The sequence below is a fragment of the Bos javanicus genome, chromosome 7, assembly GCF_032452875.1.
Source record: "Bos javanicus breed banteng chromosome 7, ARS-OSU_banteng_1.0, whole genome shotgun sequence".
NCBI lineage: Eukaryota > Metazoa > Chordata > Mammalia > Artiodactyla > Bovidae > Bos > Bos javanicus.
This window is the reverse complement of record NC_083874.1, coordinates 14,310,236-14,325,402: the sequence shown is the minus strand read 5'-3', so window position 1 is coordinate 14,325,402 and position 15,167 is coordinate 14,310,236. Positions and strand designations below refer to the sequence as shown.

General features: G+C 55.1%; 2 protein-coding genes across 3 annotated transcripts; one reads left to right on the top strand and one right to left on the bottom strand.

The window, feature by feature from the left end:
• Positions 1–21: 21 nt before the first annotated feature.
• ANGPTL6 (angiopoietin like 6) lies at positions 22–9,505 on the top strand. Of its 2 annotated transcripts, none has more exons than XM_061422081.1 (6): positions 22–1,133; positions 5,591–6,173; positions 7,290–7,467; positions 8,023–8,210; positions 8,290–8,560; positions 9,056–9,505. In XM_061422081.1, the coding sequence occupies exons 2-6, from the start codon at positions 5,598–5,600 to the stop codon at positions 9,244–9,246; spliced, it is 1,404 nt and encodes a 467-aa protein (XP_061278065.1). In that variant the 5' UTR covers positions 22–1,133; positions 5,591–5,597; the 3' UTR covers positions 9,247–9,505. The 2 variants fall into 2 exon arrangements, with proteins under 2 accessions (XP_061278065.1, XP_061278064.1); XM_061422080.1 differs by lacking the exon at positions 22–1,133 and adding an exon at positions 1,168–2,410.
• On the bottom strand, positions 9,464–14,008 carry SHFL (shiftless antiviral inhibitor of ribosomal frameshifting). Its single transcript, XM_061422085.1, has 8 exons — positions 13,687–14,008; positions 13,096–13,219; positions 12,856–12,905; positions 11,448–11,486; positions 11,162–11,311; positions 10,607–10,710; positions 10,310–10,464; positions 9,464–9,767 (listed from the first exon to the last, which is right to left on the bottom strand). The coding sequence occupies exons 1-8, from the start codon at positions 13,705–13,707 to the stop codon at positions 9,541–9,543; spliced, it is 870 nt and encodes a 289-aa protein (XP_061278069.1). The 5' UTR covers positions 13,708–14,008; the 3' UTR covers positions 9,464–9,540.
• Between the last annotated feature and the right edge of the window lie 1,159 nt (positions 14,009–15,167).

The window sequence follows — 15,167 nt, the reverse complement described above, 5'->3', positions numbered from 1 at the left end:
AAAAAAAAAGTCCGCGGAGGGGTTGCTATGGAGACACAGAGGGCCTGTTTCTACGGAAACCAGGGCGGGGCCATGGTTCGAACCGAGCCGCTGGTTCGAATCCCGCCTCTGCCATTTCCACCAGCTGTGCGATTTTGAGAGCCAAGTTCTCCACTCTGAGGCTCCTAAAATATCCTAAATGACCATCATTTCCTCTCTGACCTGCGAATTAAGAGAGATGATGTGTACACAATATTTGGCACCCTGGAGCCTGGCACTTGGGAGCCTGAGAAGGGGGTAGCTCCTTGGCAATTACTCGCTTGGGCTCCCAGCTCCTGAGGATCAGCTGTCCCTCGCAGAGGCCCTGTCTGTGGACTGGCTGGGGGATGGAAACTCCACATCACCTTCTGGAAATTCAGGGCAAGGCGGGCGCTTGGTCAATAATTTCCCCCCTCCCAGTTTCCGCTCAAAGCCCCAGTCTTGGCCTCAGGCCTCTGGCTTCTTCCCCAGAACCTTCGGGTGGGGGAAGAGATTTCCCCCAACATCTCTCTCCCTGTTCCATCTGTTTCCTTCCCCTGTCTCCCCTCTCCACTTTACTCCCCTGCCTCATTTGTCTCCCCACCATTTGCTTCCCCTCTCCTGTCTCCCCACTCCAATTTTTCTCCTCTCCCCACTTCTGTCTCCCCCTCCCCATCCCTGTCTTCTCCCTGTCTGCCTCCCTCTCCCCAGCCTTGCTCCTGCCATCAATTGTCTCGTTCATCATCTATAAGTTTCCGTCTTTCTCCTCTGCCGCTTTTCCCATTTCTCTCTTCTCATCTCTCTCTCTATCACCCACCTTTCTCCCCACCTTCCCTACGTCTCTCTTCTGTCTCCTGGACACTCCATTCCACTAGCCCGTCTCCTTGACTTCTGAGGTTTCTTTCTCTGCGGCCAAAAGGGGGAGCCGGAGGAGACTACCAGTGGGGGGCGGAGGGGCCCCAGCCCAGGCCCAGAGCCCAGCCTGGCAGCGTCTCTCAGATCTGGGACGACCATTTCCTCCTTCAGCCCGGGAGGCCACTCGGGTTACGAGCTCAGGACAGTAGCAACCGGGAGAGAGTGTCTGCTGGTCGGGGAGGCCTTCTTACAAGGAGACCCTAGGCCGGTGGGGGCTCTACGTGAGTCGCTTTGTACTTCTGAGAGATGAGTGTGTGGATACTGCTGCCTGTTTTCGTCCTTGCAGGACTTGACCTGTGTGAGGATGTGAGAGTGTGTGGGAGATAAATGGAAACTTGCACTGGGTGGCAGGCGGGTATCAGGGGCTTGTCTCTGCGCTTTCCAGTTGGTTTGTGTCTCTGCCCTTGCCAGTGTGTGACTGAGTATACTTGAGTGTGTATGTGCCTCACGTGCAGATACAGACACACTCAGCCCACAGGATATTTTCTTTTGTTGTGATGTATATGTGTATGTGACCACGCTTTGAAAAGTCACTGCCCAAATCTGTGCTGTGTTTCCAGCTGTCTTTTTTTCTTTTTTTGCCACACCACAAGGCTTGTGGGATCCTAGTTCCCTGATCAGGGATGGAACCTGGCCCCTGGCAGTGAAAGAGCAGAATCCTAACCATTGGGCAACCAGGGAATTCCCTCCAGTTGTGTCTTTATAATTGGGTGTGCCAGGCAAATCCATGGACACACACACATACACATAGATTCCATCTATCTTTGCTGCTTTGTGCAATGGTTTACATGTCTTATTGGGGCATCTGTATGTGTCTTTGTGCTGCAGTGTTACACAGGAGTGTGTGACTGTCGTGGTTATGTGTGTGAGTTCTGGAGCCATGTTACCTGGGCTGAATCCCACTGCTGCTTTTTCCTTTGGCTGTGACCCACAGGCCAGTTGCTCACCCTCCCTGAGGCTCAGTTCTCTGCTGTAAAATGTGGCTGCTTAAGGAGACCAGCTCAGGTGGCCAGGATTAAATGAGATACAAAATGTTGAGTTTAGAGTCACCCCCGCCACGCAGCAGGTGCTGCTGGTATTTGCCCTTGTGGTTCTCTGTGATGTGTGTCTGCGTGTCTGTGTCTGAGGCTGGGATCCGCCCCAGCCTCCTGGGCCTGCAGCCTCCCACGCTCTGTGCTCCGCTGTTGGGGGAACGTTCAGGGCACTGAACTGTGTTATCAGGCTCTGGTGGCCTGAGCAGGAGGGTCTGGCAATTCTGCCTCTGTTCTCACGTGGGAAATGCTAAATATTTACAGTTGGAACTCCCCGGCTTAGCATTTCACAGCTCCAGTTCGAGGCTCTGGGTGGCTGGGGGTGGTTACCACGCCTCCTTCCTCCTTGCTCTCCCACTAGCCTCTCCCCTTCTCCAGTTCAGAGGCCCTGCTGGACCCTCGGCTCCTTCTCGGACTCCTTGTGTCTGCTGTGGGCCTTGTGGAACTCAGGGTCTTGGTCGTGAGAGGTGAGAGCGTGGGAGGGTGGGAGGGTAGGTGGAGGCTGAATCTGTCTGTTGGGAAACCTGGGCCTCGGTTTGGCTGGGGGGCTCCCCAGGCCTCCTCTTTACCACAGGCTGAGATCCCAAAAGGCAGCAGATGTTACACACACTCTAGTTCCAAGGGGTTTGTGTGTATGCATGTCCAGTTGTGTCCAACTCTTTGCGATCTCATGGACTGTAGCCCATCAGGCTCCTCTGGCCATGGGATTTCCCAGGCAAAAATAGTGGCATGGGTTGCCATTTCCTACTCCAGGGGATCTTGCAGACGCGGGATTGAACCCGCGTCTGCCGTGTCTCCTGCATTGGCAGTCAGATTCTTTACCACTGTGCCACCTGGGAAAGCCTCCAAGGGGTTTGGTCCATCCCTATTATGTAGGGCCTGATGTCTTCCAGGGTTGGGGGCAAGGAGAGGACCCTGCTCTGCCCTGGGGACCTAGTGCTTGGTGTTTGAGTACCGTTGTGAATATGCCTTTCTGCAACTCAGAACCCTCCACTGCTCCCACAGGACTTGGAGTAAAACTCCAGATCCTCCTCTGGTCCCTGCACACTGTGCCTCCATCACCTCCTTGTCCTCTCTGCCTCCTGCTCTCCCCCTCTCTCATTCTGTTCCAGCCTCACAGGCCTCCCTGTTATTCGCTGGGCATATCAAGTTAGGTTCCACCTCAGGGCCTTTGCATTGCTGTTCCCTCTGCCTGAATGATTTTCCCTTTATCTTTCTTCCTTCAGGTCTTCACTCAAGTGTCATTTTCTCAGTGAGCTCTGACTCCTCTACTTATTTATTCATTTTTTTTGGCCTCGCCACATGGCTTATGGGATCTTAGTTCCCTGACCAGGGATAGAACCCAGACCCCTGGCAGTGAAAGCGAATTCTGACTCCTTTATTTAAAGTGCCCCCCAGCCTAGGTCTCTCACATCCTTCCATATTTTTTCTCCTAAGACTTATCACTCTAAGACGTACCTACTGTTTTTTTCCCAGTCTGCTCTGTGAGGGCAGGGGTTTTGTTTGTGTTGGTCACAGCTGTGTCCCCATCTCCTGGCACACAATAGGTGCTCAAGGAATGCTTGTTGAATGTGTGAACGAGGTAATGTGCGTGACGATGAAGCCCACAGGACACATGCTTGTGTGGCTACCAGGATGCGCGGGTTTGGACAAAGTGGATGTTGGTGCAGACAGGGCTGACATGTGGACCATTTTCTGAATGTGGGCAAATGTACATGGGAGGAACGTGTTTCCCCATCTGAGAGGCTGCAAGTGTGTGAACCCCAGGAATGAAGACAGTGCGGGCCTGGGTGTGGATCCTGCAGGGCAGAGGGTTAGTGGCCACAACTATACGTCCTTGAGTGAAGACACCTATATGAGCTCACCTGTGGGAGTCAGGGAACACCTGGGGGGGAAGCATGTGGGTGTTGCGGGGCCTGTGTGGCACCAAGCACTGTTTTAGGAGCTGGGGACAGAGCAGTGAACAAAACCCAGACTCAGCCTCTGGGAGCTGCTATTTTGGTGGAGGAATTCAGAGCGCAAACAGTGGCAAATCAATGAGGCAAATGCAGAATGACAAATGCTAAAATGACAAAGACCATGGGGACTTCCCAGGTGGTCACTGGCTGAGGTTCTACGCCCTCAATGCAGGGGGCCTGGGTTAAATCCCTGGTCAGGAAACTAGATCCCACATGCCGCAAGTAAGACCAGTGCAGCCAAATAAATAAATATTAAAAAAAGAAAAAGAAAAGAAAAAAAGAAAGAAAAAGTCCGTATAGGGTGTGCCCAGGAGGGGCGACTCTAAATGGGATAGTCAAGGAGGGCTTCTAAGGAGACAGCTGAGACCTGAATAAGGAGAGGGAGGCATGATAAATTCAGGGACGCATATTCCAGGCTGAGAAAACAGCAAGTGCAAATGCCTTAAGGCTGAAGGATGCCTTGTGTGTTTGAGGAATAGTCAGGAAGCCAGGGTGGCTGGAGCAGAGTGAGTGGGGTGAACAGGAGGAGGTGAGGAAGGGAGGGGACTGGGCAGAGCTTATAGAACTTTCTGCGCTGCAAGAGGACTTGAGTTTTTCCTTTAAGTGAGGGGACATGACCTGACTTGGGTGTTCACAGGCATTCTCTGGCTGCTGTTGGAAAAACAGAGCAGAACCTGAGCACAGAAGCCTGGAGACCTGGGAGGTAGCTGCTGTTAAGGAAAGCCAGATGGTGTCTTGAGCTTGGATCATGGGATGGGGTTAGTTTGTGGCCGGGGGGGATGTGGAGGAATTCAGGGTCTAAACACCAGAGCTGACATGCCTGGCTGATGAGTTCCATCTGCCATTGAGAAAGAGATGCGGACAACCCTGGGGTTTTGAGCTGGGTATATGGGAAATGTGGTGTCCACTACTAGATTGAGTTAGGGGGACTTTTCCCTCATCCCCTCTCCCCCCGTTTCCCCATGGCTTCTGCTTCCACCTCCTCCAGGTCCTTTAATACATCAGGCATGATTCACCCTCAAGTTTCAGTTCCCCCAGCCAGGGACCTCTTCTCCCCTAGAAACCCCCATGGTTTCCTCCCTCAGGTTTTTCTATAAAAATGTCCCGTCCTCCAGGTCTTCCCTCCTCTCAAATCTCAGTCTTTTTACTGGTGTCTTTTTTTTTTTTTTACCTCTTGTGGGATCTTAGCTCCTGGACCAAGCAGGGACGGAATCCAAGTCCCGAGCAGCGAAAGCGCAGTTAAACCACTGACGGCCAGGGTATTCCCCTCTGTCTTTTCCTGTTATCTTTAATACAAACTAGGGCAGTCTAATACTCTATGAATTCTAACTTAATTTTGTTCCTTGCTCACCAGGGCAGGGATTTTTTGGTGTGTGCTGCCCCCGACTGTATTCCCAAGCGCCTAGAACTGAGGCCCGTAAACAGTCAGCTCTCAGTGAAGCCTTGCAGAGTGAATGCACGAGGCATAATGACCTGTAGGGCGCCTGGAACTCAGTGGTGAGGCCAGGGATGGGTTCTACTGCAGCATCTCCAACCTCGGGGCTGGGAAGGGGATGTATCCGGCGTGTGCGACCCCTGATACACGTAGGTGTAGACATGTGCGTTCCCGTGTGGGAGAGGACAAGGTTTGGTCTGACTTGATAGTCGGGGGTCCAGCCCCGCTCCTTCCCGTTCATTCTCTGCCCGCAGGTCCGCCATGTCGGCACCCCGGCTGCTCACGTTGCAGCTGCTGCTCCTGTTGGGCGCGTGGTGGACGCGCGCGGCCGCCCCGCGCTGCACCTACACCTTCGTGCTGCCCCCGCAGAAGTTCACAGGCGCCGTGTGCTGGAGCGGGCCAGCGGCCGCGCGGCCGACGCCGGAGGCCGTGAACGCCAGCGAGGTGGCGGCGCTGCGCGTGCGCGTGAGCCGCCACGAGGAATTGCTGCGCGAACTTCAGCGGCTGGCAACTGCCGACGGCGCCGTAGCCGGCGAAGTGCGTGCGCTGCGCAAGGAGAGCCGTGGTTTGAGCGCGCGCCTGGGCCAGCTGCGCGCGCAGCTGCAGCACGAGGCGGGCCCAGGGGCGGCGCCTAGCCCGGGGGCGGAGCCCGCCTCCGCGCTGGCGCTGCTCGGGGATCGCGTGCTGAACGCCTCGGCCGAGGCTCAGCGCGCCGCCGCCCGCTTCCACCAGCTGGACGTCAAGTTCCGCGAGCTGGCACAGCTAGTCAGCCAGCAGAGTGGCCTCATCGCCCGCCTGGAGCGCTTGTGCCCGGGGAGTGCGGGCGGGCAGCAGCAGGTAACTCCGAAACTATCACCCTCCCCAAATCGCAGCCACTTCTTGTGGGCATTGTAAGGTGGGGCCTCTTGAAACCCCACGATCTCTTATCTGCAGTTCTGAAGTAAAAAAGCTCCATAAACCGGATCCCTGCCTCTCCTCCAACAACTCATTTGGGTCAAAACGCTACTGGTAGCTACTTAAAGTCTTTATCTACCTGATATGAATACTCATAGTGGTGGTGGTTTAGTCGCTAAGTCGTGTCCGATTCTTGCGACCCCCACGGACTGTAGCCTGCCAGGCTCCTCTGTCCATGGGATTCTCCAGGCAAGAATACTGGGGTGGGTTGTCATTTCCTTTTTCAGGGGTTCTTCCTGACCCAGGAATTGAACCCAGCTCTCCTGCATTGCAGGCAGATTCCTGTAATCAGGTATATTATTAATATGTGCATGAAGACCAAAGACCTCATTGGGGATGCTAGGGAATATATGTAGACCCTGTGTTACTGTTTCTTGTTGTCCTTTAGTCTAAGTCGTGTCTGACTCTCTGCAACCCCATGGACTGTAGCCTGCCAGGCTCCTCTGTCCATGGGGTTTCCCAGGCAAGAATATTGGGAGTGGGTTGCCATTTCCTTCTCCAGTTATTGTTTCTAACTCCTGCTGTATTATTCAGAATTCTGGACTATGTCTGGCCTTGGGTTTTGAATAAGAGATTATTGCTCTGACATTAGCTACCTTACAGCTTTGGGAGGCTTCAGTAAGTTAATACTCAAGTGTTGGATTGCCTCATATTATCCCTGCTTTACAGAAAAGTTTGGAGGCACAGATTGGTTAAGCTATGGGCACCAGAGCAAGTTTAAGCCCAGCTCTGTCTCTTGTTAAAATTTTTGGCCACACCTTGAGGCATGGGGGATCTTAGTTCTCCGACCAGGGACCGAAACCTTCCCCTTGCAGTAGAAGCAAAGTCCCAACTGCTGGACCACCAGGAAGTCCAACTCTGTCTCTTCTTGACTGCTGGAGTTAGGCGTGGGAGGATCAAGCCATGCTCCTGCTTGATCGCCTTCCCATCTGGGTGCTGGGAGATGTAGGAGCCCAGAGCCTCCAGGGCTAATGTATCTGACTTTCTTGGTTACCCCAGGTCCTGCCCCCACCCCTGGTACCTGTGGTTCCTGTAAGTTTGGTGGGTGGCACTGACGACACTGGCAGGAGGTTAAACTCAGCTGCAGAACCCCAGAGAGATCAGACCCTGAGACAGCCAGGACCCCTGGCCTCTCCTCTGCCCTTGGGGCACCCTGCTGTTCCTCCTAAGCCAGCAGGTAAGTCAAGGGCGTGGCTGTTGGGGGTGTGAGGAGCCAGGGGATTCCCAGTGCAGCATGAATAGAGGGAAATAGGAGTCAGGACCTTAATGTGAGATTCCTCTTATGGTGAGGGGACTGGGGGGAAATGATGCATTTGTATTCTGTTGATGGAACAGGGAGATACTGCTCTTACTCTGATAAGGAACAAAACTCTTACTATGGTGTGAAACTAGGAGAGGTACTCTTATTTTGGTGAGAGGGCAGCAGATTTAAGAATGCTACTTTGGTGAGAATTGGAGGAAGTTCAGAGAGCCATGTTCAGGACCTCTCTTCTGGTGAAACCCTAGAAGGAGGATTTAAGAATCCCAGGCTCCACATTTGCTCTACTGAGAGAAGAGTGACTTAGAGTCTAATTTAGGTAAGAAAAGGGGTATTGGGGCTTTTATCCTGGAGAGGGAATAAGAGAAGCAGTACTTCTATTCTGGTGAGGGGACCAGTGAGAATCAAGACTCTTACTCAAGTAAGGGGTTGACTGGTTCAGCTTGTGCCTCCCCCATGTCCCTGTGCCCATAGGCCCATGGCAGGATTGTGCAGAGGCCCGCCAGGCAGGCCATGGACAGAGTGGAGTGTATGAGTTACGAGTGGGCCGGCACGTGGTGTCAGCATGGTGCGAGCAACAGCTGGAGGGAGGAGGCTGGACTGTGATTCAGAGGCGGCAAGATGGCTCGGTCAACTTCTTCACTACCTGGCAGCACTACAAGGTGGGCACAGGTGGGTGGGGCAGGGCTGGGCAGGGGAAGGGGACCAGCTCCTGCCTTTCTGACTTTCTTGCCCTGCTAGGTGGGCTTCGGGCAGCCTGATGGGGAATACTGGCTGGGCCTTGAACCTGTGCATCAGCTTACCAGCCGTGGGGACCATGAGCTACTGGTGCTCCTTGAAGACTGGGGAGGCCGTGGGGCACGTGCCCACTATGATGGTTTTTCCCTGGAGCCTGAGAGTGACCACTATCGCCTGCGGCTTGGCCAGTACCATGGAGATGCTGGAGACTCTCTTTCCTGGCACAATGACAAGCCTTTCAGCACCGTGGATAGAGACCGAGACTCCTATTCTGGTAAAGGGCTCTTATTTTGGTGGTGTGTCGGGGCAGGATAGAAGACTCTTAATGAGGAAATGAAAGAGGGTGGGGTAAGACTTTCCTCTGGTAGGGATCAGGGCAAACAAGAGAATGGAGGACAGGACTCTTATTCTGGTGAGGGAGTCTACATTCATTCTCTAATGAGTCAATAAGTCAGGCCCCAGCCTTTGTGAAAGGTGGTGGGGGAAAGGGGGAGCTGTGAGAGCTAGGACTTTTAACTGTTGTAGAAAGAAAGTAGAGGTTGTTTTTTCTGGTAAAGGGATGAGAGGTAAAGCTCCTTGTTTGCAGAAAGGATGGAGGAAAATATGACTTGTACTTTGGTAAGGGGATAAGGAAGAAACTAAGGCTATTACTTTGAAGTAGGGGGACAGAGTATGCCTGGCAAAAGCCTTGTGTTAGTGAGGTGCTGGTAGAGGCTTTTATTCTGGTGAGAAGAATAAAATAAGGCTTTTTTTTCCCCTCTCCCCTCAGGTAACTGTGCCCTGTACCAGCGGGGAGGCTGGTGGTACCACGCCTGTGCCCACTCCAACCTCAATGGTGTGTGGCATCGTGGTGGCCACTACCGTAGCCGCTACCAGGATGGGGTCTACTGGGCCGAGTTTCGTGGTGGGGCTTACTCTCTCAAGAAGGCTGCCATGCTGATTAGGCCCCTGAGGCCGTGACCCTCTGTCCATCTGTCCCTCAGGTCCCAGGGGATGTGTGTCAGCAGGAGCCCAAGTTGTTCTGGCCACCCCTCCTTCGTGGCTCCATGCAGACCACGCCCACAGACCTCCTCCCCGTTGTGGATCTGCAGGGCTTCCCCAGGGCTGTGCAGACAGTGCCCAGGAATCCCCCTGCCAATATCTTGGACCCACATGGCTCCCCAAGGGCATTGAGATCTCAGTTTGAGCTCATATTTTATAACAACACAAAATAGCCACAGACCGTGTCTGGTTTGCATCTGCATCTGGCAGGGGTCACTCCCCGTGCCCGCCCTCCTCCTCCTCCTCCTCTTCCTCCTCCTCCTCCTTCAGGTCCTCCAGAATGAGGTTGTCCAGGTCTTCCAGGAGTCCTCCCTGGCTCAGGCAGGTGGCCACAGTGGAGCCACTGCTGATGTGGAGGTTGCTGGGGTGCAGGACTTTGGGCAGGTGGTTCTGCTTTCGGCTCTTGGGGTGCGCACAGGACGTCCCAGGCACATGGGGCTCTGGGGAGGGAGAGGTTCTGAGCCCCTCCTGGGCTGGAGGCCACAGGGTGCTTTGGGGGAGGGGAGGGGCTGAGGCCACAGGCTCTAGGGCAGCGGTGGAAGTCATAGATGTTAAAGCCACAGGAGACCCAGGGTCATGGACATCACCTGAGACTACAGAGGACAAAACGAGCCAAGAACACAGAGAGACTGCAAGGGCTGAGTCCACAGGACACTGGGATGTGGGCCATCAGGGTGAAACCACAAAGCCATATGGGTGAAAACACGGAGGGTGGCTGATGCCATGGGAGGTGAGTGTGAGGAGGGATCCCCCTCCAGGAGAGACCTGGAGGCAAGGAGGTGGAGGACGGTGGAAGATGTGGAAGGAGGGGCTGATGTGGTAAGAGATGAAATGGCCTCCAGAACTAGGACCTTAGGAGTTAGGTGGAAGAAGCAGGCAGACACCTTGGTACTTAAAGCCCCAGAGGTGGAAGTCCCAGCAGTCCAGGCCACATAGACTGCCCGGAATAGGGGGAGGCCATGCGGACGCGCCAGGCGCTCACCTCTCCGATTGTAGCAGTCCTCAGCGGAGCAGGAGTGGGTGTGGGTGCTGCGGCGATCCGGGTCGCGATCCCAGCGCGGAGGGAGGATCCGGGTCGGATACACAGGGAAGCCGCACCCGTAGCAGGGGGACCGGGACCCCATCTGTGCCCAGCCCCTGGGGGCGGGCAGGGCCGTGAGGGTCCAAAGGCCAGCTGGGCCAGGATGGGGCCAGGGCAGGGAGGGGCGGGGCTGGGCTGGGGCCGAGGGCGAGGGCGAGGGGGTGGGGTCAGCTCCCTCTCGGGAAGTTGTGCCCTCACCGGAAGTTGTGTCGACATTTCGGGCAGTGGAATTCAGCCACGCCCCACATCTTGTCACTGGGCACGGGATCATAGCGCTTCCGGCATTTCCTGCATCTGGACACCTGGGCGTACAGAAGAGCGGAGCAGATGGGCACCGATAGCCTGATGGTGGTCACGTTGGGATTTACACCATCGAAATTGGCGAACACATCGAAATTGGCGAAATCTGGGGGCACTTCCTACAAGGGCTGGTTGTTAGGCGTTTACCAGAAGCACACCACTGGTCAGGGGTTTCAGAAGCCAGATTTGGGGTTCAGGTTTTATTTCTGTGGTAGTGGTCAAACTCCGTAGTCAGAGTTCAGGGGTAAGTTGAGTTTCTCCAGTTGAATGTTAAGTTGAAAGTCCAGCTCAGTGGGTCAGAGTTGGGGCTGAGATTGGGGTTGATCTCTGAGGCTGCAGGTGTCTGGAGTTGGGTTCTCAGAGGCTGATGTTCTTAGGTCAATTGGTTTGGACACAGAATGGGGGTTGGGAGCAGAGCCGGGACAGAACCAAGGTCAGGGGTTGGGTTATCACCTCTTTGCGCTGGGGCACGCGGCGCCACCAGACATGGTCACAGGAGGAGCAGGCAAACTGCCGGTCCACGGCAGGGATGAGGTCTTCCTGGGCACGCTGGAACATGCGTAGGTTGTCTTCTGTCAGTGGCAGGAGGGATGTCGCCACCGCCTGCAGAATGGGGTGGGCAGGGCCAAGAGGGTGGTCAGTCCTCTTCCAGCCCCTGAAGTGTCCCTCCTCCTCACGTATGGACACCTCCAGGGGTGTGCTCACCGCTCCACCTCCCCGTCCCACACCCTGGACTCACCTGGATGTCCCGGTCCTGCTTCATGTCCTCTGGGGGGTCCTGGGTGGAAACACCAGGGGTAGAAACTGGGGAGGTGGCTCATGCTTCTTTTCTGGGGGCAGGGCTTCTGGATGGGGAGGCAGGGTTCTGGCCCCATATGAGTAAGGTGGCCCCAACTCAAGAGGAGTTAACTGAGCAGCTTCCACTTCCTGAGGGCAAGGGTGTGTGACCTCAGTTGTCCTCATAGCAACCCTGAGGGGTGGGGATGCCTGTGATCCCCCTTGTTCAGATGGGGAAACTGAGGCCCAGAGCCCTGAGAGGGCTTGCCTGAGATTACCCTGAGTGAGTGTGGGGCAACAGGCCTGGGGCCTGTGCTCCCTTCATGCTGGCAAATGCCACACACTTGCTGGCATTGTGACAGGTCACCTCATTGAGGCTACGCTGCTTTAGGCTAAGTGCTTGAGTTCTAGATTTAGAGAGCCACGGGTTGGAATCCTGGCCTCATCACTTCCAGCTGTGGGGTTGTGGCCAAGCCACTCTCCCTAATGAAGGACATCTAGGAGTCCAGGTTCTGACTCTAGGTGACCTGGGTTCAAATCCCAGTCACCACCTGCATTCAGCATGAACCTGGTGAGTGACTTCATCACCCTGTATCTCAGCTTCCTCATCTGTCAAGTGGATATGATAAATAATAGGACTTGTCTTACAGGACCTGTGGCAATAAGTCAACAGGTAGAATTCCTGGAGTCCTGCTGCAGGGAAAGTGTTCAATCAATGATACTCTTTGCTAGTTTTATTATACTCATTACATGTATAACTGTAAATATATAAATGTTACAAGTATAAAACACTTTATTATACTCTTTAAAAACTCTGTGCTGGGCCCTTTCAGACAGGCAAACCAGTGCACCAGCTACCAAGGCCATCTAAAGGGCAAAGTGGCCATACAAAGGCTTTCATTCATTCATTGTTTTAGTCATTCATTCACATGGGCTTCCCTGCCCCTCTTTTCTCCCCCATCTCCTACTCGTCCCAGCCTGTCTGCAAGTTCCTCTGCTCAGGTCACCCTCCCTTCCAGGAAGATCTCCAACCCCTCCCCTTCCCAGGGATCACTCCTCCCTAGGCTTGAAGAATGTGGTACCACCTCCTCCAGGAAGCCTTCCCCGACCTCTTTGGCTCCTCTGTAATGATGATAATCGGATTCTTTTCACTGCCTAGTTTCTTGTATCTCTCCTCCATTTCATACAATCAGGATGTAATGAGCACCTACGGTTTGCAGGCTCCTTGGTCAGATCCATGAGTGAGAGTTGAGTAAGTGAATAAGGCTAGACCATGAGTTGTGGATGGACAGTGCACAGAAGGAGCTCTGCCTGACCCTTCCATTCTTCCTCCCCTTACCATGTGTTTTGAGGGGAGGGGGACAGTTTACCTGGGTATCCAGATCATTACTCAGTTCCTGTCCATCCTTCTGCTTTACTCCTAGTGGGGAGAGTAAGTGTAAGTGAAGGCCCCTTGAAAGGTTTTGTGGGAATTTCAGGGCCCCCAGAACCCCGATCCAGACCGCCCCCCAAAGAGATGATCTCATCGCCTCTTCCAGCCCCCAGCACAGACCACACCCCCTCCCTGCTCCCCAGCTTACTCTCACCAGGCAGGACCCCCACCTGCTCACCATACACGATGGAGCGCCCCACTCCAGTGTGGTCGCTGCCAAATTTCCTCATCAGAGTCCCTGCCTTCTTGGAGGATACCTTTCCATGAAACTTCTCCCGGAGGCGCCGGACGCTTTTCTCCAGCTGGGGTGGGGACCGGTGGGGGAAGGAGAAGCGCAATTGCCCTTCCTCCATCCCTAGGCTTCCTTTTTTCACGGCCTAAACTTGACCCTGGGTTTTGGCCTCCGCACCCGCACCCCCCCCCCCACTCCATCCCTCTACTGCATTTCCTGGAAAAAGCCAAAGTCCCCACAGGGCACTGGGGGAGGGAGCAGACTAAGGCGAGCGTCCTAGGCTAAGGGAAGAGGCCGGCCAGATGACCCCTGGCCTCTGACCCTTGACCCAGCAGCCCCCGCTTTTCCTCGAGGAGGCCGCATTTTGCTCCGGGGCATGTGGCGGTCTCTCTCCTTTCCGAGGGAGACGAGAGCCAGCCTTGGGGGGAAGGTCTGGGCTTGGATGGAGTCCCCAGCAACTGCGAAGCCCGCTCCGTGCCCCTAGCTCCTCCTCAGCATCTCTCGCGGGCCACCGGCCCAGTTGTAGCCATCTCCTACCTCCACACCTTCTTGAGACATGGTGGCGGCGTAGGTCCCCGCGAGGGTCCGCACTGCGCGCTCAGCGGCCCCCTACCTGGGCGCGCCCGTCGGTCCGGCCGCGCAGGGCAGGGGGCGGGGCCTCCAGGCCGGCTCCGCCCTTCCTTTCCTGCGCTCCGTTTCGCTTTCGTTTGGGAACGGGGTGGGTGGACGGGGAGCGCTGGCTCCGCCCTGGCTCCGCCTCTGCTCTTGCGCCCCAAACCCAGGCGGGCGCCCCGGATCTGCACCCTGCGGCGGAGCGCGCAGAACTCGAGCGGGGGAAGCGGCGCGGCCTCTGCAGTCGGTCACATGTCCCCACGCTGCGCGGGGTCCGCGTCTTCACGTCCCTCGTGGGGGCGGGGCCGCATCTGAAGGCCGCGGCGAGTCTCGGTGCCCCCGCCTGTTCGCGCTCCCCAGTTCATCGCTCGGTCCCCTCCCTCCCCCGGGAATCAGGCGCTAATGAGGATCTAGACCCCTGACTCGCTTTGAGTGTCTTACCCGGCTATGTCTCCTCTCTGAACCTCAGTTTACTTCTCTGTAAAATGGGGATGATGATAGTGGCTACATCCTGGGGGCGGGTGTGTGTGCTCGCGCGCGCTCATGCCTGTGCGCGCGCGCGCGCGCACGTGCCAGGATTCGAGATCCCCAGGTCGAGTATTTAGTAGCGCCTGGCACGCTGTAGACATTCAACTAGTCACTGGGCCACCTACTATGTGCAAGATATTGGGAAGCAGGCAGTTGTGGTGGGGAGAAGGTGCTCGTTAAAAATACGGATTCCTGGTCCCTCGCAGTCTTGCAGAATCGGTCTGTCTAGGGGTTCCAGGGAATTTGCGCTGAAAAACGGAAGATTGAGAACCCCGGGGGATCAGGACGATTTTAACCCAGCCTGGGGGGTGGGCGAGGGGGCTGGAGGAGCCCTGCCTGGCGGCATCAGAAATGGTTTCTTTAAAAAAAAGAAAAAAATGGCTTCTTGGAGGAGTCCGGAAGAGCGAGGTCTCAAGCAGTCAGAAGATAGGAGTGTGGGATGGAACAGCTTTGGGTGCAAAGACCCCAGAAAAAAGTGACTAGCGCTTTAAGCCAGGGCTTCTCAACCTCAACACTATTGGCGCTTAGGGCTGGGTGATTCTGGGGGCCTGCCCTGTGCATTGTAGGATATTTAGCAGCATCCCTGGCTTCAACCCACTAGGTGCCTGTGGCACCCTTGCCCCAGTCGTGGTAACTGAAAATGTCTCCAGACGTTGCCAAATGTTCTCTGGGGGTGGCAAAATTGTGTTAGGATAAATGACACCCCTCAAATTGTTTAACCTCCATCAGTAAAAATGTGGAAGCTCAATTCCCCAAAGAGTGTTTGCTTATGAATTATATACAAATACAGTTATACTCAGATTCTGTGGTGGTGGTTTAGTCGCTAAGTCGTGTCCGATTCTTGTGACCCCATGGACTGCCAGGCTCCTCTGTCCATG

Bases quoted from the DNA above. Each gene is read 5' to 3' on its own strand.
- ANGPTL6 (XM_061422081.1), top strand. From the start codon at position 5,598: ATGTCGGCACCCCGGCTGCTCACGTTGCAGCTGCTGCTCCTGTTGGGC. The intron at 7,468-8,022 runs GTAAGTCAAGGG...CTGTGCCCATAG, and splicing joins TGTTCCTCCTAAGCCAGCAG to GCCCATGGCAGGATTGTGCA. The intron at 8,561-9,055 runs GTAAAGGGCTCT...CTCTCCCCTCAG, and splicing joins AGACCGAGACTCCTATTCTG to GTAACTGTGCCCTGTACCAG.
- SHFL (XM_061422085.1), bottom strand. From the start codon at position 13,707: ATGTCTCAAGAAGGTGTGGAG. The intron at 11,487-12,855 runs GTAAACTGTCCC...GTTTCCACCCAG, and splicing joins GTAATGATCTGGATACCCAG to GACCCCCCAGAGGACATGAA. The intron at 11,312-11,447 runs GTGAGTCCAGGG...CCCATTCTGCAG, and splicing joins AGCAGGACCGGGACATCCAG to GCGGTGGCGACATCCCTCCT.